At 39.6% G+C, this 27,513-nt stretch overlaps 1 protein-coding gene across 2 annotated transcripts in view; it reads right to left on the reverse strand.

The window, feature by feature from the left end:
* The window catches only part of Usp7 (Ubiquitin-specific protease 7), a 458,856-nt gene extending 432,131 nt beyond the window's left edge, over nucleotides 1–26,725 (reverse strand). The window contains exons 1-3 of one of the 2 annotated variants that reach the window (XM_067150095.2): nucleotides 26,365–26,725; nucleotides 25,953–26,069; nucleotides 25,684–25,862 (exon numbers count right to left, since the gene is read on the reverse strand). In XM_067150095.2, coding sequence (XP_067006196.1) covers nucleotides 25,684–25,862; nucleotides 25,953–26,069; nucleotides 26,365–26,428 — 360 coding nt within the window. In that variant the 5' untranslated portion in view covers nucleotides 26,429–26,725. Of the gene's footprint in view, nucleotides 1–25,683; nucleotides 25,863–25,952; nucleotides 26,112–26,364 lie in introns of both variants that reach the window. The other variant, XM_067150096.2, reaches the window with a different exon arrangement.
* Nucleotides 26,726–27,513: the final 788 nt, after the last annotated feature.

A 27,513-nucleotide genomic window follows, 5' to 3' on the forward strand; every position in this document is an offset into this window, starting at 1 on the left:
TCAAACACATGTGTTATGTGCCTTTTGGAGCTTGATGGAAAGTGATGCGTTCACGTTACTGTATACTAAATCATAGTAGTCGAATATTGGCATTCCCATACTTTGGACAAGCAGTTTTCTTGGGAGAGTAAATCTCTGAGTTTCTTAAGGGAATGTAAGGAATAAAACACTCGGTGACATATACCTATTACATGATCGTTCCAACTAAGGTTTTTATCCATTATCATCCCTAAGATTTTAACTGTGTGTCTGAATTGTAACCGAGTGCCTCAATGTTACTGAGTCGGTATGCACGTCTGTAAGGCGAAGTGGGTATTTTTGGGTAGCTAAAAGAATACACTGCGATTTTTGGGCATTGATTTTTAGTGCATGGTCGTCGGTCCACTTACATATTCTTTCTAGGTAGTCATTCATATTATTTATTGTAGTCGGTAAATCAAGAGGATATGCATGTGTATATATTTGTATGTCGTCTGCATACACATGATATTGACAATGTTTAATTACTTGTGTTAGTCTTTAAATGAAGATTGAAAATAGGAGTGGCACTAGCATTGACCCCTGTTGTATTCCAGTCTCTACAGATTGCCATGAAGAGAAATTTTCAGCTGTTGTTACACACTGCCGGCAATCAGAGATATAGGAACACATCCAGGATAGTAATTAAGAGTATATAATTTTGCTATTAGCATGTCCGTGTCAACGCAGTTGAAGGCCTTACTAAGTTCCAGAAGAGTTAAAACAGTAACTTCTCCCTTATCCATAGCTACTCCTATGTAATTTGTAACTTTAAGTAGTGCAGTAGTTGTGTTATGATTGCTTCTAAAACCAGACTGGTATTTGTCAAGAAGTATATTGTTATATAAATATGCAGTTATTTGTCTGTGAACTACTTTCTCCAAAATTTTGGAAAGAAATGGTAAAATGCAAATGGATCGATAGTCTTTGGGTTCCACGGGATTGTCGGTCTTTGGGAGTGGGCAAACAATTGCACATTTCCAAAGGGAAGAAAATATGCCGGTTATCAGTAAGGTATTAATGATGTGGGTTAGAGTTGGTTGGATAACGTCTAGAAATTTGAGCAGTAACTGCGGAACAATCTCGTCCCATCCTGTCGCAGTTGTCTTTATTAATCGTGCAATTTGTCTCACTTCTGCAGGAGTTACGAATGAAAAATATAACTGTTCTCCTCCATTGTTAGTATTGCCATTGTGTAGAATTTTGTTAGTCGTCTGTTCTTCTGTTGTCTCGTCAATGTTAACGGGTCTTGTAGTAAAGTATTGCTTTAAATCATCCAGTGGTAGTTTAATGTCAGCAGTATGTACTTTATTTCCACCTATGCCCATTTTTTTTAATGGTTTTCCAGATTGTCGTCGTGTTCAGGGTTAGCAAAATGTTCTGTGGGTGTCTTATTTTAGCATTCCTTCCGGCCTCTGTGATCCAGTTACGAAGGGTCTTGTACAGATCAAAATCGTTTGGTACTTGGCTAGTTTTAAATTTTCTGAAAGCTTTGTCTATCTCTGTCATTAAATCTCGTATTTCCTGAGTCATCCATGGAGCCGCAGGGCGTGTTACGCGAGCAGTGCATTTTGGCGCATGTGTATTGAGAAGAGCTAGTAGTTGTGTGTTTAAGAATTCCACTTTATCATCTATATTATCTAAAATATGGACATTATGCCAAGGTATGCTTGCAGCATCTTCTAATAGGGCTTTGTTGACAGTCTGGTTCTTCCTCAGAAAGAAAGAAAGAAAGGAAGGTATAATGCAAGAAGTTTGTATAGTAATTGCCAGATAGACAAATAGAGAGTTGGCAGAGATAAACATTCCTTGGAATTTCACTTGAATTTCAGTGAACAAAACACTATTGAAATAAGGATCAATGTGTATCATTCTAAAGCTTAAACCTTCTGCTTCAATGAGAAATTAATTGATCGGAACAGTTCTCGTCACTCCAAGCTGACAGGTTAACATTAAAAGAGTTTTAAACTCTAAACGAGGAATATCAAATAATAGGAAGAGGACATGAATGGCATGAAAACGTCTTAGTTTGTTGCAATATCTGTTCTAAATGTTTCGTGTCTTGAAGCCGACATGGAGCAGTCGCATTTAATCATTCTCAAATACCATCAATTCAGACGGGAACAAAATTATTACGCTGGGGACAGGAACCCAATGACTAAGATGAAAAAATGCATAGCAGATAAAGATTTTACATCAGCATGAAAGGAACCATGATAGATACATACAACACTGAAGTAGGCAGACACAAAAATTAGACTCTCCCAAAACCTCAAGTATATAATAAATATCAGGATAGGAAGAAAAGAAGGAAAGATAAATGAGAGGGGCTCAACACAAGTGTAAGCAATGATGGGATTAGCTCACATTCTTTTACACAACTTTTGAGAACAGCCAGTACCAGTGCTCATGCAACTGACACAATGGTTTCTTGTACATTGCCTTAGTTCACTGTAATTTTGGAAGAAAAGTACATAGTATTTCAACACTTCACATCAGCATGAAAAGAACCCTGACTGATACATCAGGTGTTCTCATTCAGCTAAATTCAGTAGCACTTCAGTAAACTCCCTGAACTAGCTCCACGAGAGTGTACTATGATGGGAACGTAGGATGATGCTCTGTTCTTGGCGACTTACGAAGGTTACCGGGCAATGCTACTAAGTGTTTACATAAACATAGGTTGCGAGGAGAAAATTAATTTTCATCTTTGGTTCCTTTATAGCAGGGCCTCTCCATTGCCCAAAACTGAGCAAACTGAGGCACAGATATTCTGTGCACTGTGTATCAGCCCGACTCAGGTCAGACCAGCATTTGGTCTCAGAGCGATACGGGTAAGCTTGGCTCAATTCAGATGGTGTAGTAAGCACAGACTGATGAAGCCTGTGTTGATAGATGGCTTGTTTATCATTATCAGTGAAATAAGAAAGTGCAAGACAACTACATATTAAGAGTGCAACCTGGTGGGAAGAAAACAAACACTCCTGAAAGCCTTAATTACCGTATTCTCTCGGCAGTCATAACGATAAAGTCAAATGCCTAATCTGCGGGACAAGAAATACTTCTGTACGAAAATAGTCTATTAAAAGAGACTACAACAGTACATTCGGAAAAATATGGTGAAAATGTAAATGTAAATTCATGTCCTCATCTCGGGGTAGTGCAGCTCTTTTCAGACACACCCCCAATGGACGTAAGCTGCACGTGCCATTTCAACCATATACCAGCCCTCCTGCCATTTTAAATTTCTGGCAGTACAGGGAAACGAACCCAGGCCCCCCGAGGACAGCAGCTAATTAACACTAACCGTTGTGCTGCGAAGGCGCACAGAAAAATATGGTGAAATCATAGGATGCACCAGAGAGGAAGAATTAAGGAAGCTAAAAAATATTGCAAATAGCATTCTGTACCCACAAATGAAGCTTGTACCAGTAAAGCATTTCTATTTTGGTTACAGATCCTGCAAAAATAACTTTATTTTGTTAACATTCCTCTCAAACATGCATTCACCAAGCTCGATAGCTGCAGTCGCTTAACTGCGGCCAGTATCCAGTATTCGGGAGATAGTAGGTTCGAACCCCACTGTCGCCAGCCCTGAAGATGGTTTTCCATGGTTTCCCATTTTCACACCAGGCAAATGCTGGGGCTGTACCTTAAGTAAGGCCAGGGCCGCTTCCTTCCCACTCCTAGCCCTTCCCTGTCCCATAAGACCTATCTGTGTCGGTGCGACGTAAAGCAACTAGCAAAAAAAAAAAACAGTGTATTTGTTCTTGTTTTACACTTTTGTCATTCTTAATACACTTAATTTTTCTCATTTAGGGCAAAGAAAATGAAGGGTGTTGTGATACTGCTCTTAGAGCTCTACGTTTAGCGGGGATGCTACTGTAAGAATCAAGTTGGCTACACATCAAGATGGATGTACATCTGCATGATGCTATATGATAAATAAGGTGTTATAATGTAATCCATGTATATATATTGTACCAGGAACGCCGCTACGGAAGCGAAGTTCGAAGCGAGCCGGAAGATATGCAGCCCGCCGAACGCAATGACTTACGGAGCGAGTGACGTAGCCGCCTCGGGTGTCCTCTACATGACCATATATTGTCGTGTTCCAGCCTACCTGCAAAAGTCTATTTTGCGTTAAAATATTGCTATTTTGACACTGCCATCGTAAAGACTATTATAATGGACGCAACCTGTCAACATTTCAGGGAAATCCACCGTATACTTTAAGAGTTATAAGGGTAGATAATACCCATGTTCTAGTTACTTCCACACAATCGGGTATAAAAGGAGGACGACCCAGACTACAAAATCAGTATCTGTCACTCCACCGTCTCTGCAACACGGGTGACGGGAGGAGCGCTGTGAGTACAGACCACACCTATAGTTGGAAAAGTCTTCGAAATCCAAGTGTTGGAACTTTGTTATTTTCTGCCGCTTCGGGACTTTATTTTCTAAAGTGTCACGTTGTGACTTTGTTATTTTCTTAAAGTATCGCGTTGGAACTTTGTTATTTTCTTCAAGTGCCACATAGGAACTTTGTCATTTTCTTCAAGTACCGCGTTGGGACTTAGTTATCCAGTGACTATTGAAGGAACTTAGAATTCTCGCGAGTGTCGTGACTTCTGCAAGTACCACGTTGAACTTATATTTCGAACTTGTGCTTTCGTGGATCAATTTCAGGAACATAGAAATTCTCCGAGTGTGTAAGTTGGACTTATGTTCTGTGACAAGCTGTGTCAACGTAAACTTTCGTGTGAATGGTATGATTTTTCTTCCAAGTACCACATTGAACTTATGTCTTATGACAAACTGTGGAACTTAAGGTATTTTTAAACATTGCGTTCGATTGTGAAAATATGAAATACTTTCCGAGTACTGCATCAGGACTTGTACTTAGGCTTGTGTCAACATAACAGACTATAACAACTTAGAATACACATGCCATGTTCCGAGGGAACATAGAACTTTCCAGCGTTATAAGTGAACTCACAATTTATGGAGTTAAACTTTTTCAAAGTACCATTTTTCTTTAATGATTATTTACTTTGCTTATCGACGGAATAAGACATTTTCCGAGTGCTATTTCATTTACTAAGCTTACTGCAAATGTGCCAACGTGTTCCGAACCTTCATAAACTGTGCATTAAGAATTGTGGTGACTACAAACGGCAATCCTATAGAACATTCTAGTTTACCGTGCCTGTGTTAGTAAGCTCACGTCGCGAACGTAACATTTTACACATTAATTCCACCAGTACTAGGTCAAATATTTAATGCAATCATCCTGTTTTTCAAATGACTGTTTAGGAATATTTTCGATTCAATGAAGTGTCTGAATCAAGGATTTAGTAACACTTGTCATATTTTGTTGTACGAGTGGATGCAATCATTGAAAGGTCATATCTATTTAACAGTGCCACAAATAAATGGAGTGCCGTACAGGGACTTGCATGTGAATCACGTCTTAAAAATCGAACCCCGGAACGTGTGCGTCCCGAACTTCGAGAAATTCCAGAATTTCACATCCAGGCGGGAGTGGTTCCTACCCAGGCCGTACCCAGCGCCATCCCAGGACCCGGAGTTATCAACCGGCCACGACACTTCAATTCTTCTGTATGAAGGTGATATTAACTTGTTTTCAATGATCAATAAACTCAATTATCCAAAAAATCTCTAAGTTCGATGAACTCCAATGTTTTTAGCCACACCCTAAGATATAGTCCATGCTCATTAATTTAGTGTCAAGCGCCTCTAAGATAAACATCTTTTCCTGGTACAATATATATCATGCTTCCTATCCAGCTACCACAGAATATTTAAAGGTCACCCAAGCTAGCAAGTTGTTGCTACTGACTACAGTATACGAGTTGCACACAAGGAAGACAACAGCAAGATTCCTAGGTAGCCGTAGTCATTAGAACAGGACTGTTTGATGCTGTCACACAGTTGTTTATGGGTTTGAGTCCCAATACGCTCAGTGCATATAACAATGTGCTGCCGCGGATGGAAATTACGAGAACTACTTAGGGGCACCTTCATCAACAGATGACCATAAGAAGCTGGAATATGTGCGAAGTTTACATACATACATTCAATCAATTTACAGTGGCCCTCTATCGCTGCATCCCTTTTTATGTTTTTGTCTAAGGCCATTGTTTAGAATCTAAGACCAGATTCCCTATGCATTGATCCGGTCATTTTTCTGATGCAGATAGCTGCCGTGATGGATCACACTGACGTGAAAAGTAGAACCTTATGTCCCTGTACATTCTCTACCCGAAGTTTGGTTTTGTTTTTGACAAAGTATATGATATAATTTAAAGTTAAAAACTTCATGGTTGGTCTGTATTAAACTAAGAACTACAATAAGATAAGGTAAATGTACGGCTTCTACCTTTCCAATACAATTATATTGTGCAATGTATGACATGTTTAATATGGTACCGATTTCGACACTATGTTTGTGTCATCATCAGCCGATCATTAACACGAGCAAAAGAAGAAAATATATAAGACAATATTCACACACATGACACACAAATAACAAGTGTAACACTTAAAAGTAAGAAAGTCCTTGACAGAAAATTCACATTAAAGTTTAAAAAACATGATTCTTCTTGTTATAATGTATTTAAGACATGATAGTCTTGATTAATCATGATGTGAGGAAAAAAAGCCAAGCTTTAATGCCGAGTCTTAATTGAGTACGTGTTTAAAATCTTGAATATAAACATTAAAATCTTGAAGTTGTGTTCTTGTTGTGACAAGAGTAAAATGGATCTCTAAATAGAGAAATAACTTTTAAATACAATTTATGTATAACAGCGGTTTTAAAGTTTTAAGTGTTGTGGCACCGTCGAGCAGTGGAAAGCTATAAGGTGAAGGCCCTTTTTTCCCCCATATAAGACCTATGCTTCTCAGTTCGATGTGGAGCATAAACAACCTAACGAAAAACTAGGCCTAATTAGGTATGCAAAAGACAAAGTGGTAAGGAAACGGAGAGGAAATGGAACAAATGGAAACAAAAGAAAACCAGTAGTATGAAACCCACCTTGCTCAGCGTGCTGTGAAGCCTGATGTGTGGAGAGGAACTAAGCTATGAGTCGTATGTGGAAGCAAGAACGGGATAGAGGTGGAGTTGGAGGGCTAGGGGGAGAAGGACAGAGGGAGTAGCGAAGAGGAAGGTGTTTAAGGTGGAGCAGGGGGAATGATGCGGTGGCAATAAATAACATGAAAAGGTTTTGTGTACTGCATGTAAGATCGAGCCCTGACCTGAAAACTTGGTAATTTTAAAAACCCTAATAAGAAAGTCGAAAAGAATGTTGGTTTCCTCTGTTATGTCATTTAAGTTTAGAGTAGGATTAAAATATTGATCTAGATATATAAAACAGTTTTCAGTTACGTCAAGGAGGGGGCCTTTGCTGAATGTCTCTAGGATTTCTATATCTTGATCTATGTCAGTGAAGCTATGTTTTGAATCATGTATGTGTTGCCCCACCGCCGAGAATCTATTATACTTTATTGTGTTGACATGTTCGTATTATACTTTATTGTGTTGACGTGTTCAAAGTACCTGATTTTGAAGCTACATCCTGCCTGTCCCTATATAAGAAGTATTGCAGCTATTGCATTTAAATCTGTAAACGCCTGATCTTGAAAAAACTTTAGTTCTATTTACGAGGTGGAGTTGTGTATCACTTCCATGGTCCTGTTAGTTCGAAAGGAAACCTTATGTGTTTCTTAAAAAGGTTTGTGATTCCATAGACATCTTTATTGAAAGTAAAAGTGGAAAAAGTGAAAGGATTGGATTTTTCTTTTAATAATGTTGCCTTAGGACGATGTTTAAATTTATTGATTATTCTTTCTATAAAAGAGTTGCTCTAGCCACTGAACCTAGCAATGGCATGGATAATATTTAATTCTTATTTAAGTTTTCTTTCGACATCAGTATTTTAAAAGCACGAGCGACCATACTGTTGTAAGTGGCACATTTGTGTGTTTGTGGGTGTGAGTAGTCTTGACGGATGGTGGTTGCTGTTTGTGTGGGTTTTATGTATATCTTATATGATAATGAGGATGGAAGCCTATTTATCGTCAGGTCTAAGAAATTGTTTTATTGGTTTCAGATTCAAAGGTAAATTTAATATGGGGGTCAATATTGTTGAGATTGAGGAGCGTGGAAGGCGCATTAGCGGTTTGGTCGTCAATAATTACCCAGGTGTCGTCAACATACCTAGCCCAAAAGAGCATATTAGCGAATGAGTTATTGTTGCTAATTTTAGTGTATTCGAAAAAATCTAAATAGATTTCCGCTAAGATGCGTGAGGCCGGTGACCCCATTGCCAAATTGCAAGCCATCCTGTTGATATTGTCGAAGGTGAAGAAATTGTTATTGATTACCAATTTTAGAACAGACATAAAATCTTGAATCTCTAGTTTGCTTAGACGACTGTATTTGTGCAAGTTTTTTCTTTTTTTTTGTTTTTTCCAATGATAGGAAATAGTTTTTTGGTCTTAATACAAGGATACATATTAACAATGTCATAGGAGTGAAGGGAATGGTTAGGTAAGATTTTAAGGGTGGCGTGCACCATCTTAGAGTAAATTACTCCGGAAGTAGCGTCTACTAAAGAAGTCCATACTACAGAAGTAAACTACTACGGTAGTTATTTACTCCGGAAGTAACGTCGGAGAGCTGAAGTACAATTTCGTTACTACTACAGAAGTGGCGCTCGTTACTCGCGGAGTAGTGTTGTGTTTGTGTGTCTGCTTTAAAGAAATCAAAATGGATATGTTATATGTGATAGGAAACGGGGAAAAACGTAAGCGAAAAAGATAAATGCTTGTTAGTAGAGATAATGAGGATGTATGCGAAGGATGTAGAGTGTAAGAAACATGATGTTAAGATGCTGGATAAAAAAAGAAATGCATAGAAAACCGTGACAGAAGAATTCAATGCTTCGAGTGACGGTAAACGCAGTGAAGAACAACTTAAAATTCTGTGGAAGGACTTAAAAGCGAAGGCTAAGATGCAGAAAGCCACGGACACTCGAGAAAAAATTAAAACTGGTGGTGGTCCACAGACAACGCACGTTGATGATATATCAAAAATAATTATGCCACAGGTTTTTGGTGGTATTAATTCAGTTCATGATGATGATGATGAAGAATCACATGGAAGACGACAACAATAATAATAACAAGCCTATACACGGAGCTGATGACACGCTGAAGATATGTATAATCATGGAGAAGTGGGCCCAAATCTAGACATTCCGGTGGATCATGACGAAATTTCTATCACTGATACTGCTGGAAGTCCGAAAGTTGGTAAGTGTAAAATTAACTCTTATTCAATAACAAAATATTGTTGAAATTGTTCATAAACCTCTTAAGTGTACGTGCCGACATTCTTATGGCTATGCTGTGGTAAAGACAAATACCGTATTTTGTTGTATTACAGATCTTGGAAGTACTGAGAGAATTAGAAGACGCTCTAGCAGACAGGACAGTGAGATACATAAGCGGCATGAAGAGCTACATAAGATGCGTCTGGACTTCCTTCGCATAGAACACGAAGAGAAGATGTCAATAATGAAGAGAGAGAGAGAGAAACGCAAGAGGAAGTACACAGAACGAAAATAAACGTTTTAGAAGTATTAAAGAACAAAATATGCTCAATGCCCGCAGAAAACTCGGTCAACTTTGCGTCTTAGATCACGCGAGTGAAGTATGTGAAGTTGCATCTGAAACGGCAGATTGAAATTTCGAACGTGTAAATATGTTATTTACCAGTTTTGTCAGTAATTTCATTAAAATATGTTCATTTACAGTTTAAATATTATTATATTATTTAGTTCACATTTTATTTAGTTTAATTTAGAGCAAAATGTTCTCATAATACTGTCTTTTAATTACAAGGGAACATGAAAAAATGCACTAGGCCTAACTGGTTTTCACGTTCATGAATAATATTTATAATAGCTCGCCGAATGGCATTTCCTGCTGTATTTTCTTCATGATTCACAAATTGAATGTTTTCGTTGTTATTGATCAAGTCTCTTTCTTCATACATATCGCCTACATACAGAATGAAATTGTGGAGGACTGCCGTAGCTACTATTGCGTTGCCGCATGCTGTAGGCGTGAAGCGCATTTCCTTTTCAAGGATTTGGAATATTTTTTTCCGCACTCCAAAAGTGCGTTCCACAACATTGCGGGTTTTTTGCATGAGCAGTGTTGTACTGGTGTTCAGCGGGTGTATTTGGTTGTAGGAGGGGTGTCATGAGGAATTTTGTACAGGCATAACCCTTACCTCCCACTAACATTCCATTATATAAACCATTCTCAAAGTTTGCTGCAACAGCACTATTGTCCCATATTCGTGCATCATGCGTAGAACCAGGCCATCGGCAAACAATATTCATGATCTTCATACTTGCATCACAAATAACTTGTGTGTTTATAGAAAAATACCCCTTCCGATTTCTGAAAAGTTCGCCGTTGTCACTGGGAGGACACAAAATGCGAACATGCGTACAATCAATTGCACCCACAATGTGTGGGAAACCTACCAACGTGAAGAATTTAGTTTTATTTTCAGAACATTCATCATCATTTGCAGGCATATTTATGTACCTCCCTCTTAACCTCACTATTGCTCTAACCACGCGATGGAAGATACGGCCAGCAGACGTGCGATGAACGTTTATTAGATCACCGGCAACTAACTGAAATGTTCCAGTAGGAAACACTCGCAGGGCACACAACAACTCTAATTTGGGAGATACAGCTGAATTTCTGTCGGAATTTTGTTGTAAATTATCTACAAATAGATTTAGAAGGATTCCTTTCTAACGCCAAAACGTTCCTTAAACTCTCTCTACGTGTACATATCATACGGATCTCGTCTTTCACGCACTGTACGCACTATTATATTCCCGTCGTTTTCTTCGTCAAGATCGTCAATATAATCCAAGTAATCCATAACCAAGTTTGAAACGTCTTCCTCTCGTATACGATACGGTATTCAATTAGTCAACAAGTCTGATCCTAGCTTACTCCACGCACGTGAGAGTAAATTCTAACCTATATTCGTGCGTTATTTACTTCTTTAGTAATAAACTACAAGATGGTGCTCATCAACATTTTACTCTTGTAGTAATTTAGTCCAGGAGTATCTCAAAGGACTAAAATACTTCGGAAGTAATTTACTCTTGTATGGAAGTCGCCGAATGCAGACTTCAAGAGTACTTTACTACGGAAGTAGAACTTACTCTTGGTTGGTGCACGCCACATTAAAATTATTTAATTTCTCTGTTAATTCTGTGGTGTTCTTAAGGAACATGTTTCACAAAAATTTATAATTTTTCTTGAGGAATTTCTGAATAAATTGGGATAATTTGTACAGAGGGCTGGGTCTGTAATTAATTATTGGGCATATGGGGACACCGGCCCTGTGGATCTTAGGGAGAGCTTTAACAGTAGACAAACCCAGATTCATGTTCGAGAATTTTGCTTTTTCTTGGTCAGTAAAAAGAAAGGTGGTGTTTTTTAAAGTTTGTTTTAAAAGACGTTGAATTTGTTGAGTTGGGTCTTTTTCTTAACTATTGAAAAAGTGCTATTGTTAAAAAAGTCTTTGGTTTTTGTAACATACTCAGTTTTATCCACAATAACCCTAGTGTTGCCTTTATCTGCTTTAGTAATGATGAGGTTATTATCCGTAACTTTCTTTTTGAGATTGAAGATGTGTTTTTGTTCGACGGAACAGTCAGGAGTACCAGTTTCTTTGGTTTCTTTTTTTACAAATCTTACTTGATGCTGGGTTGTTTTTTACTGCATTGAGTTTCCTCTCTAAGGTCAGCTGCTTCTTAGATAGCACATCGAATAATCTGTTGCTGGCTTGAATTTGAAATAACTTCCATTGGGCGCTCGTAAGTAAGCAAGCTGTTTCAAGGTGTCTCTCGTACAGTCGATTGTTTAAAAAGGATTTTTTTCTTATATAGGATACTGATTTTGTCCTTTAACCAAATTTTGTTGACCTTAATTTGGGTTCTAGGATGATGAGAAGGGGTACGATGTTCTTTTATACCGCCTTTGAGAAAATTAGGAGTAAAATTGTGTGTGATACATTGTTTGAGGAAATTTACGACTTTGCCCAGTTTAGCGATCTTAATTTTTAAGACCAGATAACAGTAGGCTTTGGATTTCGCTTGGTATGCTGAATCATTTAAAGTTAAAAACTTCATGGTTGGTCCGTATTGAACTGAGAATTACAATAAGGTAAATTTAAGTGTTTAACCTTTTCAACACAATTATATTGTGCAATGTATCACAACATGTTTAATATGGTACCGGTTTTGACACTGTTTTTCTCATTATGGTTTTCAAAAATACCAATTTTCAGGTCAGGGCTCGATCTTACACGCAGTACACAACACCTTTTCACGTTATTTACCCCACCCCGCTTTAACACTTTCCAGGTCACGGCGCAATATACTGAGTCTCACGGGAAGTGCCATGGCAGTTACGGCGCAATAATATTGCATGTCGAACTTCCGAGCATCATATCTTCGCTCCTCCTTGACTTTCAAAAATGCTTGAAAAGTTTGTTGTATCTGCCATCTATCGGCTATATTACGGAAGCTTGCGCTAATTTGTACTCTCGTTGGGAGCACTGCTGACTTTAATTTTTCATGTGAATGTCTACCACACTTGGGAGTCAATGCGGTCTGATAAACATGGCTGCTCACAGGCATGCGGAAGTTTTGAAAGGTGATGAAAAAGTGTTTGAAATATTAATGAATGATGAAAGTGAGGGTTCAGATTTGTGTGAAATTGATTTAGGAAGTGTAGCTAACGATGGCCATGGAAGGCCAAAACCGGTACTAATGTAAATCCATTTACAATAAATAAGTATTGATCGGTGGAATGCTTTTCTTATCTGTACATACAGCTTCTTTGCCACTCATTTTACAAAACACCTTCAAATTGAGGAGAACAACGTAGAAGACATACTGAGCAAGTGGTACGAGTTCAAAGTAGTCAGGAAAGGTCTTCCTCAGAAATATCTACTTGAAAAATTGAGGACTGTCAAAGGACGACTTCCAATTTTAGGAAAGCTCCTCAGTATAGTGGCAACAATTACTGTATCGACCTCATCATGTGATTGAGGGTTCAGCACAATGAACAGTATTAAACACAAACTGCGAACCAAGCTTGCCCTGAAGACTTCAGTGATCTCATGATGATATCTTTGAATGGACCATCTATAAAGGACTTTGATGCAACAAAATGTACTGATCGTTGGTGTTTTGATGGGAAATCAAACAGGCACATGTAGTATAATTTCAAAAGACTCTGACCTTGAAGGCAACTGGTGACTGGGTTAGTAATTCTTAAATGCAGACTGAACGATGAAAGGCATAACGGTCTATAATGATAATGTATGTATGTAATGTAAATTGTTTCTATTCCATTCTGTTATGAATTGACAGACTAGACTACTTAAGGTCACATTTCAATAACAATACGTAGCTTTATCCTAGTCTAACCTGCGGTTTTTATGTTTGAAAACGAAAAATGTGCTGGCTCCTAATAAAAAGGGGCTGGCTACAGAATTATTTCTGTTTTTTATACCCCTGCTTATTGGCAACTTTTAGTGATTCTGAAATTTTCCTCTCATGCATATTTTTTTATAGTGTACATGCGGTTTCAATACCAGGAATTCAATACGTCCAACATCAAGCCTGAGCATTTTTATCAGAAAAAGTCCCTCTACTCTCTTCCCCTTGTTGCAGTTATCTTTCCCTGCGTTTGAGATACGAGGTCGAGACCATTCACACGGTCGATCAGCACGTGAGGTGACATGTTCCGAGCAAACTGCATAAACAGCTGAAATATGCTTTTATTTCATGGAAACAATTATTCGCCTTCATGAAATAATGACTGTTACCAAGGCCTACCTTAGAAAACATGGTTATGTTTAAAATTCATTAAATTTAAAATTAATCGCCTCCCTAGCAGCATTAACCTACGCTAACCTGATATATTAGAAATAGACCAAGGATATTTTTCTGGAGACAGCATTTTTGAATGTGTATATGAACACTAATCTCATTATCACCACTACTAAAGTGCGGACCAACCGGGATGGTTCTCTGCGTACAGCGCAGAGAGAGACAGAGATACATGTTGCAACTCTTATGGTGGCCAGAGGCGGAGTTACAGCGAGCGGAGAATGACTGATTAATGTTAGCCATTATTGATGTTTCAATGCATTTTTAGGTTCAGAAATCACCATAATTATTAACCTGGTAATAATCTTCATGTGAGTGGGAATAATAATAATCTTGCGAAGGCTAACGAACACCATGTCCAAAGTCAAATTCAGAGGGGTATTATCAAAAAGCTTCGAGATCAAAACAGGTGTTCCCGTAGGCGACCTGCGCGTCGTGATGAGGATGAAATGAGGATGAAGACAAAAAACCAGCTACAAAAAAGACAAGTTAACAGTCACTTGCTTAGCCTTCGCAGATGATCGCACACTCTTAGCTTCAAGTATGGAAGAAGCTACGTACCAGCCATCCTCCCTCGAACGCATAGCAGCTAAAGTAGGGCCGAAGCTCGCTGCCAACAAAACAGATTTTCTGACCAACATCAGAGAAGCACCCAAGTTCATTTCTTTGGGGGACAAAATAATACACAAGGCCAACTCATTCAAATATCTTAGCGAATGGATAACCCCAAATGTTAATGAGGACCTTGCAATGAAGAGTAGATGCACTAAATTAGAAAGAGCTTATCATCTTTGTAAGAACATATACAAGTCTAAATCCCTCTCCTTGAATCTTAAACTTAGTCACTACAAGACCATAGTAAGACCATCTGGACTGTACGCCTCAGAATGCCTAAACATGACACGGAAAGGACAACTCAGAAAACTGGAACTGAAAGAGCGGAGGATCCTCAGAAGGATTATGGGTCCAGAATCAGGCACAACAAGGAACTGTACAGTAAAATAGAGAGCATTACAACAGTTATGAGGAAGAGAAAACTAATGTTCTATGGTCAAGTAGTGAGGATGGACAGCCAGAGACTCACTTCAAGGACCTTCAACACTGTATCTAGAGAAAAAGCAACAAATTCCAAATGGACGAATTTAGTTCGGAAAGACCTGCAATACCTAAACATTGATCACATTGACATTTACAAACGGGATAAATTCAGAAAATTAATCAAGACATCTGATTCTCTCCAAGTCACTAACAGCTAAATCATTGCATCCAGGAGTAGGAGTGAAATGGACTCAAGAAGGAAAAGACATCCATAGCGCTACAGTGAAGGAATACTGGGCTAAGAAGAAGAAAAGAGCTCACCAGAGTTAAGAACCACATGGTCCATTGTAGGCATATTTTAATAATAATAATAATAATAATAATAATAATAATAATAATAATAATAATAATAGCAACATTATACCAGGGTGTAATACTACCTTCATAATTAGTAGAACTTAAAAAATCAAAATAATACAGGCTACCCTCAATAGAATTGTATCACATTCTAATATATACAGTCACGAAGCTCCAATAAGAGGAAGGTTCATCCACTCGATAGCTGGAGCGACACTAGCACCTCTAGCGGCGAGGTAGAGACCACTTGCTAGCAGACAACAGGGAACGAATCACCACTAGTCTAAAATGGTCATAACTTCTGAACCTTTCATTCAAATAATGTCCTGGCAAGGTTATTGTAATCCTTACGAAATAGTGGAGAGTACAAGCAATTTGTTTTGATGAGGAGTCGAGGATAATATAGAAATATTTATTTAATCTTAAGGAGTTATGTTTCTTTACCGCAGACTATAACATAACATCGCTTCTAGAGAGCAGCCGGTTCAAAATAAGTATATACCATCGCAGACTTTTTTGTAGAGGTTTCTATGCTCTACAATTCTTACGCTTACACTTGGGGTATATCGCTGACGGTTCAGGCAGCGTAAGAAAAGAAAGCAAGTGACCGACCATGGTAGAGCGCTGGCCTTCTTAGCCCAACTTGGCAGGTTCGATGTCGGTCGCTTGCTTCCTTGGCATATGCTGCGTGAACTGTCAACGATAGACCCCAAGTGTAAGCGTAAGAATTGTAGAGCATAGAAACCTCTACAAAAAAGTCTGCGATGGTACATACTTATTTCGAACCGGTTGCCCTCTAGAAGCGATTTTATGTTATAGTCCGCGGTAAAGAAAAATATATCTAAGATTAAATAAATATTTCGATATTATCCTCGAACTCCTCATCGAAATAACTTGTTGACCTCCTCCACTATTTCATAAGGATTACAATAACTTTGTCAGGACATTATTTGCATGAATGGTTCAGAAGTTTTGACCATTTTAGACTGTAGTGGTAATTCGTTCCCTGTTGTTTGCTAGCAAGTTGCCTCTACCTCGCCGCTTGGAGCGCTGTAGTCGCATCGGATCGAAAATATCATCAGAGCTTCGCGACTGTATATATTAGACTGTGATTGTGTTCTACAACAGTAAAAGCAACACATCATACAATTGGCTGTAGTACAGTACAAGACAAAATGCGAGATATTAGTGATGGAACATTCGATTCATTTCACTGAATCGATTCATTTAATTCCGTTCACGTTACTGAATCAATACAGTGATCCGATTCACGGCACATTGGCGTCACCGCTCCTACTGCATCTGTGTAGTAGGCACTGGTAAGACAGCAGCAACAGCATTCATTGCTCGCTGCTGCCATCAGGTCTTCAAACTATGAACTCCTTTGTTAGAAAAAAGTGCTAGTAACTCGAATACATCAATTTCGGGCGATGCAGGATGGGAAAGGTCTGGGATTAGGAAGGTAGCAGTCATGGCCTTAATTAAGGTACAGTCCCAGCATTTCCTGGTGTGAAAATGGGGAAACTATGGAAAACCATCTTAACAGCTGCCGGCAGTGGGATTCGAACCCACCATCCCCCAAATGCAAGCGCACAGCTACGCAATACTAACTGCACGTCCAACTAGCTCAGTCATTTTTGAAAATATGTATTTTTCTATCAGCAGAGGATTTTTAAATCGTCATATTTTGTATAGGCTACCGACACGTACAGAAGCCCATTGGTTTTCTGATTCAACTTCTGTTCGTTAAATTATTGCGTCATTCGGCTCACTTACTGTTCACATATGATTGAAATCTTGTGCAACGATGTGACATACGAACTGAGAGAATACTGAACCATTCTTCCCAATATAAAACAGATACTTATGAGTGGTCATGAGTCGAGTTAATTAACTGTAAAATGTCAACTAAGTTTTAATACTAAGATTCATTAAACTAATAAATAGTATAACCTAATGGCCTACTTACTAGCTACTCTAGAATTATGTTTTGACTACCGTTTTTACGCTGCAAATAAATCCATATATTATTTAAACCTCCCTGTGAGAAGAGGACAGTGAATGCAAGTGGATATTATTTTCAAATGAGCTGAGCTCCAGAGTCCATTACTCATACGATTCTTTCAGTGTACCATGGCTCTGTATGTATTGCTTCAGAGGAAGTTCAGCTCCCCGCCAGTGTCCAGTGTGCCGGTAAGGAGCCATGTGTATCTAGTGTCTCACCGAGCCGTGCTTGCGCCCACGATTCTTTCGGTGTGCCATGATTCACTGTATGTCTCGCTGCAGCGGAAGCTCGGCTCTCCGCCGGTGTCCAGTGTGCCAACAAGGAGCCGTGTGTATCTTGTGTCTCACTGAGCCGTGCTTGCTCCCACGATTCTTTCGGTGTGCCATGAATCACTGACTCGCTGTAGCGGAAGCTCAGGTCCCCGCCAACGTCCAGTGTCCCGCTAGTGAGCCGTGAGCTCGCCGTTCCTTGAATCGATTCACTCGGACACTTCAATGAATCGATACACTGCTTCGAATCGTGCATTCAGTAGCCAACACTACGAGATATAGGCTACTCCATATACACAAACCATAACACATTAAAAACACACATAAGAAAATGTGTGAAAAGCGTTCACTTGGGAGGAATCTCAATCACTCTCGGTGTCAGTTTCCTGGGACTCGGACTCACAGGGTTCCATTATGCTGTCCATTGGAATCTCCCTTGCAAAATCCTCCTCCTGTAATTCCTCTGGGTGTGCAACACAGTTACTCCACATCTCTGTTGAAATGATGTCTATGGCCTGGTGAGTGAGCTTTTCAACATTAGCGATCTTAAAAGTCTTGTTCGTATCTGCTATGTACGCCTTTAACTGAGCCCATAGCAGTTCAATTGGATTGTACTGGCAATGGTAGAGCGGCAGTCGGACAACCCTATGACCTTTTTCTGTGGCAATGGAGTCCAATTCGTACTTTACAGACTTGGGTTTGTGTGCATTCACAATGTGTAACAGTTCTGCTCGGGTCTGTGAATTTCTGTGAGGAATTTTATTCATAGTCAACCAGGATACGATGTCTGCCTTTCGTGTGCTATTGTTTGGTGCTTTATTTAATTGAACCGAATGAATGCTTGCGTTGTCCATAACAATTACTGAATGCAGCGGGATATTAGGAAGTAACTGTGCCAGGAACCATTTTTTAAACAATGTGGAATTCATGTCCGAACGATAATCAGTGGAACTGTGGACGCTGATCCTACATGGCACACGATAAGCTGAGCCCCCTTGCCCACAGGAACCTTTAAGTCCTCCGGTCCCGTCACTTATTAGCCAACATGCCTTCCTTCTGTGATTTGGTGTACAAAAGTCTCGTCTAAATAAAGTACGGTTCAGTTACCCTCCTGTCTTATGTCATGAATGGTCCTTAGAAATACTGTTCTAGCTGCAGTAATATCACTGTGTTCCATTAACATCTTACGTTCAACGTTACATTTTTAATATTTGAAACCTATACTCCTTAAAACTCAAAGGAGAGACGACTTGCTACCACTGAAACCCACTGCCGCTTTCATTTTCTTAAGAAGTTTCAATGATGCTGGAAATTGCCCTCCAGCGTACATGTCAAAAATTGTACGGTGCAACACGTTTTTGCCGAAGTCATCTAAATTTTTTACTGGTTTCTGGTGGCGAGGATTTTTTCCTGGTGAACGTAAACTTACAGTCCCAGTCAATTTAATGGACGACTTTGCTTCGCATACAATTCTTTGTACTGTACGAACACCGACATCATACGCTGCTGCTGTTAGTTCCTCCGATGTGACACCACCGCCCCAAGCATCTTCTACCTCGTCGCTCGCTCATTCCTTAACGTTCTTAAAGTACTGGTGCACTTTGAACACTACTTCTCGCGCTTGCTTATGCAAAATCTGTAGTTTACTTCCTAGCTCTGCTTCCATGACAATCACAATCGCGAACACAATCTAGATAATTACTTTTACACTTGAAAACTTGCAAAATAGTCAGTATGCTCTCGCACACCTTACTAGCTCGCCCGGCAAGGCTTCACTGATTTTGATTGGCACGAGTGTGGAGAGGCGTGGTGCTTTGACGTCATTGTGTTCTGCACACCGCCTTCTCGGCTGGTCCGCACTAATACATAAATTACTACGTTGCCTCTATCGTGAAATGGTATAATATCTAGTGAACCAATGTTTCTTTCTGATCACGTTTGCAGTTGTTGCTCTGTTGCTATTTCCTGCAAACTGCTTTTCTTGTAAATTTATTACATGACCACATTCTGCAAGTTTGGAATAATGTGGGCAATTGTTGCATAAAACATACTGAAATCCCACAGTTATTATTTAGTCAGCCATGGCAGCACGCGGTGAGAAGACAGCGGATGTGCGTGCGTTGAAACGCATTTACTCACAATGTTCGCCACTCGCAGCGCATTTCCCCCATCAGCGCATGGAGCCTACAGTCAAATATTTTTTTACCTTCTAAATGTTAGTCAGTAGGGTATTAGGGGTGATAGTACACATTTCCTAATCATTAGAGTGCGCGTCAAAGCTTGGGTTCTATTCCAAATCTATGCGTGAGACATATATGGAGTAAAGATATACGACGACGTTCATGATGATTTGTCCGTCGAATGAGGACTTTAAGGAGATTATATTTCTTTGACTTCATAACAACTTGCTGCTAAGTATTTACACTGAAGTGAAATAAATGCCTCGGAAAAGAGAAACTAACTACTTATTAAATTAGCAACAATAAATTGAATTAATAGGCTAATAAAATTAATCATCCTATGCTGCATACAGCTGCATGAATTACGAATATAAACTTTAGCCTACTTTTGCCATAACGCGCATCCTCCTAAATAGTATTAGACAAAAAAAAATACCATGGGGTAGGAATTATTTGACAAGATACATAACCTTAATCTTAACTTTTGCATCAACAACAATTTCTGAGTTCCGTTACATAGTTAATTCATTTTAACATTTCTTCGTATGTGTAGATTTCAGTCCTAATTCTGTTTTCACCTGAACTTCGACATTAGAGCTTAATAAGAGTCTGATATTGGACTCTAGGGTATAAGTCCGGGATTCGCCGGCACGGGCGAGCACGGGCATGTTTGCAAAGATGGCAGATAATTCGAAAGGACCTGTAGCGGCCGCTAAATGTATGAATTAATGGTCTGATATATTTGGGTTTTTGAGACTGCGTAACACAATTGACGGGCATCAGACTGGGTTATGACTGCACTTGTTGGTTCATGAAATAGATATTAATGGTGCGATATGACTGGGCTGTCTTGAATTCGCGAAAACTTTACGAGTATTAAGTAGGTCGGCGACGTGGCAAAACCATTGGTCTGGGGAGAAGCAAAGGGGGTCTGGGGGCATGAGTCCCCAGGTTAGAGCCGCGAAGCAGCCAACAGGCCTCTAGCATCCCTTACGAAAGCAATTGTGATCCACCAAAAACCACTGATAGTGACAGGTTAGGTTGTGATCCATCGAAAAGCACTGGTAGTGAAAGGTTAGGTTAGGTTTGGTGCGACAGCATTGCTAATTGAGCGGGGTGATCCACCGAAAACCACTGATAGTGACAGGTTAGGTTAGGTTTGGTTAGGTGCGACAGCATTGCTAATTGAGCGGGATGATCCACCGAAAACCACTGATAGTGACAGGTTAGGTTAGGTTGGGTGCAACAGCATTGCTAATTGAGCGACTGTTGGAAGTACACTTCTGGTCAGCACGTCACGAATTGGAAAACAACACTATACATTGGGAGTATATGGAAATCCCTAAGACAGGATATGAATTTATGAGTACTTATCATAAGAGCGGGAACTGTCGCGACAGGAGTGGCATAAGATGGAATTGTTGTGCTGCCATAGTAGTACTCTCTGAAGTGCAAATACGGGTGGAGTACCAAACAGGAGATTGAATTGTTTTCGGTAGTTTAGTTCCTCTTCAAAACAATCGGTACGATGGGCCAGAACTGGGTAAAATATTGAGTTCTTTCTTGCTAGTTGTACTTCCTCTTAAAACAGTAATCAGCACCATCACAGAGCTGGACATACGATAGGAGTGTTTGTTTCTAGTTGTACTTCTTCTTAAAACAATAATCACCACCATCACAGAGCTGGACAGACGAGAGGAGTGTGTTTCTAGTTGTACTTCCTCTTAAAACAATAATAGCCACTATCACAGAGCTGGACACACGAGTGGAATGTTTTCGTGTAGTTCTACTTGCTGTTAAAACATCACGACACTACGGTGACGGTACCATGTCTGTTACGAAGCAAGGAACGGCGAGAACTGCGTTTTGTGTTGCACACGTGCATTGAGAGAACATGATCATGGAAGATATATTGAAGGAAGTGGTGAATGTTGGCGAGCCTGTTCAGACTTACCAGTCAATCTCCCGAACGACTTCCAAAAATTTGTTAAATTAGCTTCACATGCTACTTTGCACTGTTTATTAAATATGTACGTCGCGAGGTAGCCGGCGCAGAGGCTTTTCCTGCGGTTATATTCTGGGGCGGATGCTTTGACATGGCGCCATGTAGATTCTATTGTATTTGTGTGTGCACCAGTTACTTTGTCTACAAACTCGACTGAATGATTGACTGTCAGGTGTTCATATCCATGTTTTTTCAAAGTGCTCTAAGATTTCCAGCAGTCTGTGATGATGGTGGCCCCGGGCTTTATCCACTGTTTTATTGTGGATATGAGGGATTGGGCCGTTCTCGGTGGTGAAGAAACACTTGCCCGAACCCCTCTCTACTCCACCGAAAACCCACTGGCCTTCCACGAAGTGCCCCTATAATATTTCCTTCAGCCGAATTTGCATTCATCGACCTCGACAATTGTATTCGGGCCGCCAATGGATTCCGAGGTCGTTTCTATGTAGTTAATGAGTACTTCTCGGTAGAAATTTGTCCAGTCGGTGATGGTGGTTTTCAAGAAGCCGTATTCACGAATTATGTCGGCGGAGTGGGTATTGTGGGCTATTTCATACATCAGCTGTATGATTTCCGGAATCGTAAGGTTGCTTTTGGAAAACCAAGAATTGTGACGAATGGTCTTTGTGGTTTTGCACCTCAATTCCCTTGGTCCTTTATTACAGGCCCATCGTATGCCGTCGCCTGTTTGCCTGGTGTCCTTCAAGGTCATGTTGGACTGACACTTGGGGCACTTTATGGTGTCTTTAATTAGTCTGGTTTCCTGTAGGAATGCCATGACCATTTCTTTGTTGGATACAAGCTGTCGGAGAAATCTCCTATTCGGTACTCCCGGCTTCCCGAGTGCGACTTTCGAGTAAGAGGAACGCGGAATGAATGTGCATTACTGAACATCCACTATATACGCCTATACTGTGCCGAATGACTGGAAAGAACGTGGATAGATGATCTCCTCTTAAACGAGGAACGTGTGGTGGTAATGAAACTCATGACTTGAGTTTGATGTATTTTTGTTTCTGACAAATTTAAGTTGGCGACAGTTGAGAGAGAGATATACACGAGAGTGCCATCTTTTGGGGTAAATATGAATTATTTTGCGATGCCATCTGTTTCACTTCTGGTGTACTATGTGCATCTATATGTATGTACATATATATCTCCTTAATGCGTTTGAATGTCAAGTAACTTGTTAGCCAAGTGGTGAAGGTGATGGACTACAGAGTTAAAGATCGTTGGCTCGAGACAGTGTGCCGCCAGGAATTTAAAAGACGTACGTGATATTAGTATAATATGCAAATGTGTAAGTGATAGAATAAGTATCATATGTGATATGTGGATATCGGTGAAGCAAGGCGGGAAGAGACGAGTGTGAAGAAACTGACAGTGAAACGGGAAAATTCATCAATAACTTTTGATTTATCCCCACCCGAAAGCCCCTACTACCCAGGGGGTCCCGCAAGTATGTTGTCATAGCTGTGCTGGCGAATTCTGGCCTTGTTCCGACTCTAGTAACACAATTTCAAAAGGAGTAGTGCTAAACAAACGAAAACACCACGGAAGAATTATACCACCACGCTGAATTTCATTATATATTCGGTAACCCTATTACCAACGCAATAAAAATGTTAATACATCTTCCGCATAACAATACCATCATTAAAATCCGTTGGTAGTACGCAAGAAAATATTTAACTTCTAGTTTGCAAAACTGCAGCCTACATATCTGTGTTTATCTGACAGTCGTAGTACAGGCCATTAACTGTACAAACGAACATTGAATTAGAAAACGTTAGTCCACAATACCTGTTTATGAAAACATGTTGCTTTTAAGTACTTGAAAGCAATTTTATGCATTAAATACGCAACTTTTATTAATTTTTTTGTTACAGGATATTACTGACCTGCAGCTAAGTGTTTGTAAAGCCTTTTTCGACAGTGGTGAAAGTGTGCCTCCTGTTTACCATTTTGAATTAATAATTTGCAAAACGATAATCACTAAAAAGATCTATTTTACAATTTTAAAAAGTTTGCTCAAATTCTACCAGAAAGAGAGAGCTATTGCTCAAAATCAAGGAGTGGGGTTTGCACTGTAGCCAACATAGCAGTCATCTTTTGCACCCGGTGCCACACAATGCACAGGTACATACACCCTGAGAGCCCCTGCTTTACAGCATAAGAGGATGGTACTTTGATAAGCAGTTTGCATATCGGAATCACAGAATAATGTTTTACGATACCTGAAAGTAGCAGATAATTGCCAGGAATCCACCAACCCGCCCCAAAAAGTATTCTTACTTATATAGAAGAAAGAATTAAAACCAAACAGCTTGAAAGTACAGGTGATCATTTCCTTCGTTGCTACTGACCAGCTGCAATCAGTTGTCATAAAGGCAATGTTCATATTGTCTTCGACAGAGCTTGCATGACCTGTAACCAAAGGGTTACAACATTTGGTATAAAATAAGAAAAGGAAGGAGTTTGAAACAGACATGGCTGCTCCAACAGTTTGTACTTGCCAGCGTGTTGTATCTCCCTTGTTAATAAAGATAAGTCATTAATCATTAATTCACATTTTATCCAGCGTCTAGATCAATCCCCCTTCAAGAGGCTCTTTTCTATGTCCGCAGAGGATACTCTCCGTATAGCAAGAAAAGAGTCATTATATGTTTGTGACAGACCAATCCGTCATGAAGCAGTGGTCCCATAATCCCATCAAGCAGCTCTTCTATGGCCATAGTGCATAATGTCAGCACAGCAAGGAAAAAAGTTTTTGAATAGCTCTAACCTATCTTTTGTTTTTGTCACAGGCCAATCTGTCATGAAACAATCCACACTCCCTTCAAAAGGCTCTTTTCTGTGGCCATGGTGCATACTGTCCACACGGCAAAGCAAAAATGTTAATAGCACTAACCCGTCTTTTGTGTTTATCACAGGCCAATGTATAATGCAATGACATTGGCAAGCCTGTTCAGTGCATTGTGAGGCCGTTGGAGCCACTGTCATGTTGGATCTGTACCCTATATTTTACAAACTAACAATCAAAGGTTTACCCATCAGGGTTTAGACTTTGTTTAGGTGTGTGTATATTAATTTATAACCATTGCTTATATTCAACATATGGGGTTAGAAAACTTTATCACCACTGGATATCTTCAGTATATATGAAGAGCAAAAAGAGGCACTAGTGGTTAGAAAATTTATCCATTTGGTAAATTTTCAGCAAGACTAATAACATCCAAATTCCTAAATTGTGTATCTTTAGCTAAGGTCTCCTAAATTTCCTTTGAATACTGTTCCATCAACGAACAGAGCCAAAGATTCACTTCTATAAGCACCAATTACAATGGCAAGAATCATTAGCAAAAAACAAAAACAAAATCCGAATTGATGCTCAAGTTGTTAAATAGTATCAACCGTAGGCCTTACTTGTGAGGAAGGTTATTATTATTAATAAATAATAATACTCTTTACACGCTACCTACATTATACTATTTAATGGGCATTTGCATTCAAAAATTGAAGTCATATGCATCAAGATAAGAGTCTGATTTGTGCAAATGAGTAATTCACGAGATGAGACAGTAAATACGAGAAACCAGTAAGAAATGTGCACCCGTATTTTATATACGAGCAATAAAACCTAAAAGTTGATGAAAAGATATGGCATAGGCCTACTCAATACATAAGCAAGCGGTTAACAGTAATTGCATAATAATCATGTTGCTTGCCAATACAAAGTTTACTAGCGCTCAGAAGTCAAATAAAGCTCTGTTAATATACTTGCCTGTAAAAAGAATCCTAGGCTTCTTTGTGTTTGTCTATCCTGTGTCTGACTCGTTCGAGGCATCACCATAATCTTCCATGGTAGGTTACGAACATAACAAGGTGGCGACAGCTGAGATTCTTTGAGTTTGCTAAAATTCTGCACTGTGTATCTAAAAGTGGCTTCTGAACGGGCTTCGTCTAAAAAGAACAAATGCAACAAAATGAATATCATAGTTCTTTACTAATATGCTTGTCTGTCAATGATGAATTTTGAGGAGCATAACCTACCTTCCTCCATTTCTGTGTCTTGTGAAACGCACTGGTCTTGAGCTTCACCATTCACTTGACGATTTTCACCACCACCATCCCCTCCGCCTGCATCATTAGGGGTCTCCACAGTCTCCACTGCAATAGTTTGCAACATCATCCACTCTCAAAATGTCAAACCTTTGCACCATATGTAACAGAACACCGATTCTTTGATATATGCACAATATACAACTCGAATATAACTCTGGCGATAAGCTCGGGTAATTCAGATGTTGAATATCTGATCAAGCAACGTAATCAATTTTTATATACACCAAGTTAGGGCAAAATCCACTGTATCTCCAGACTATCAAGCCGATGGCAACCGCCATGAGAACTTACAGAAGCGGACGCCGTATTTGATTACAGATAACATTTGTTGACGACTTACCTTCTTGAGTATCCATTTCTTCTACTTCATTATTTTGATTTTCTTTATCATTCACGTGATTCATATTTTCAACAGCAGTAATTTGGATTTTTGATTTTTTGAGACTAAGAGTGACCGCACGATCTTTCCCTGAATTGTAGGAGTTTTTACCGGACACGGTCACTTTAACGTGTTTACTCGCGATGCGCCCAATGTCTGCGGATTTCTTCACCCCCTGTTACCAGGGGAAACAACCGAACCATATATATTATTAGTAATTTTTAAATGCACAGATCTTCAATATACAAAAACTCAAAAAGTATCACCGATCACAATCCACCTATTTCATAGGAAAATAAACAAAATGGTGGACAGCAATCGTATAGAAATGGCGAGACTCGCTCTTTAATGCACGGCCATCTCGATTCACTGCTTTTTACCACCCCGTCAACTCTGATTCATGAAAAGAAGAATGGTAGGAATTGAAATCGTCAGTCATATAGCGGCAAGATCAAAGAACGTGGCTGTGAAAATTGTCTTCAGCACTCGGGAAAGCATTTTCAAGCATGCAGGAGTGTTACATTTCAAAAGAGAAAGTAAAGTAATTGACTGACGAAACAAAACTTTGAAATAAGTTTATTTTTGTTCTTTACCTTTTAAATACGCAGTACCAATGATTGTTCTAATCTTCCAATCGCATCATTCCGACTCCCAGATAAGTGCTAAATTAATCCATATTGATACTTAAATCGTGATTTCTTTTTACCATTCCCATGTCTTATTATAACATTACAACAGACCTACAAGTGTCATGAAAACATACTACATATAAATAACAATAATGAATGTTATTGTACCCCACGGCACTTAACGCCCTTGAAAGGGCCTTGGCCTGCCCAGCGACCGCTGCTTAACCCGAAGGCCTGCAGATTATGAGGCGTCGTGTGGTCAGCACGACGCTTCCTCTCGGCCGTTATTCTGGGCTTTCGAGACCGGGGCCGTCATCACACCATCAGATAGCTCTTCAATTCTAATCACGTAGGCTGAGTGGACTTCGAACCAGCCCTCAGGTCGAGAGAAAAATCCCTGACCTGGCCCGGAATCGAACCCGGGCCATCCGGGCGAGAGGCGGGTACGCTACCTCTACACCACAGGGCTGGCGAATAACAA

Source organism: Anabrus simplex, chromosome 6 (assembly GCF_040414725.1).
Source record: "Anabrus simplex isolate iqAnaSimp1 chromosome 6, ASM4041472v1, whole genome shotgun sequence".
NCBI lineage: Eukaryota > Metazoa > Arthropoda > Insecta > Orthoptera > Tettigoniidae > Anabrus > Anabrus simplex.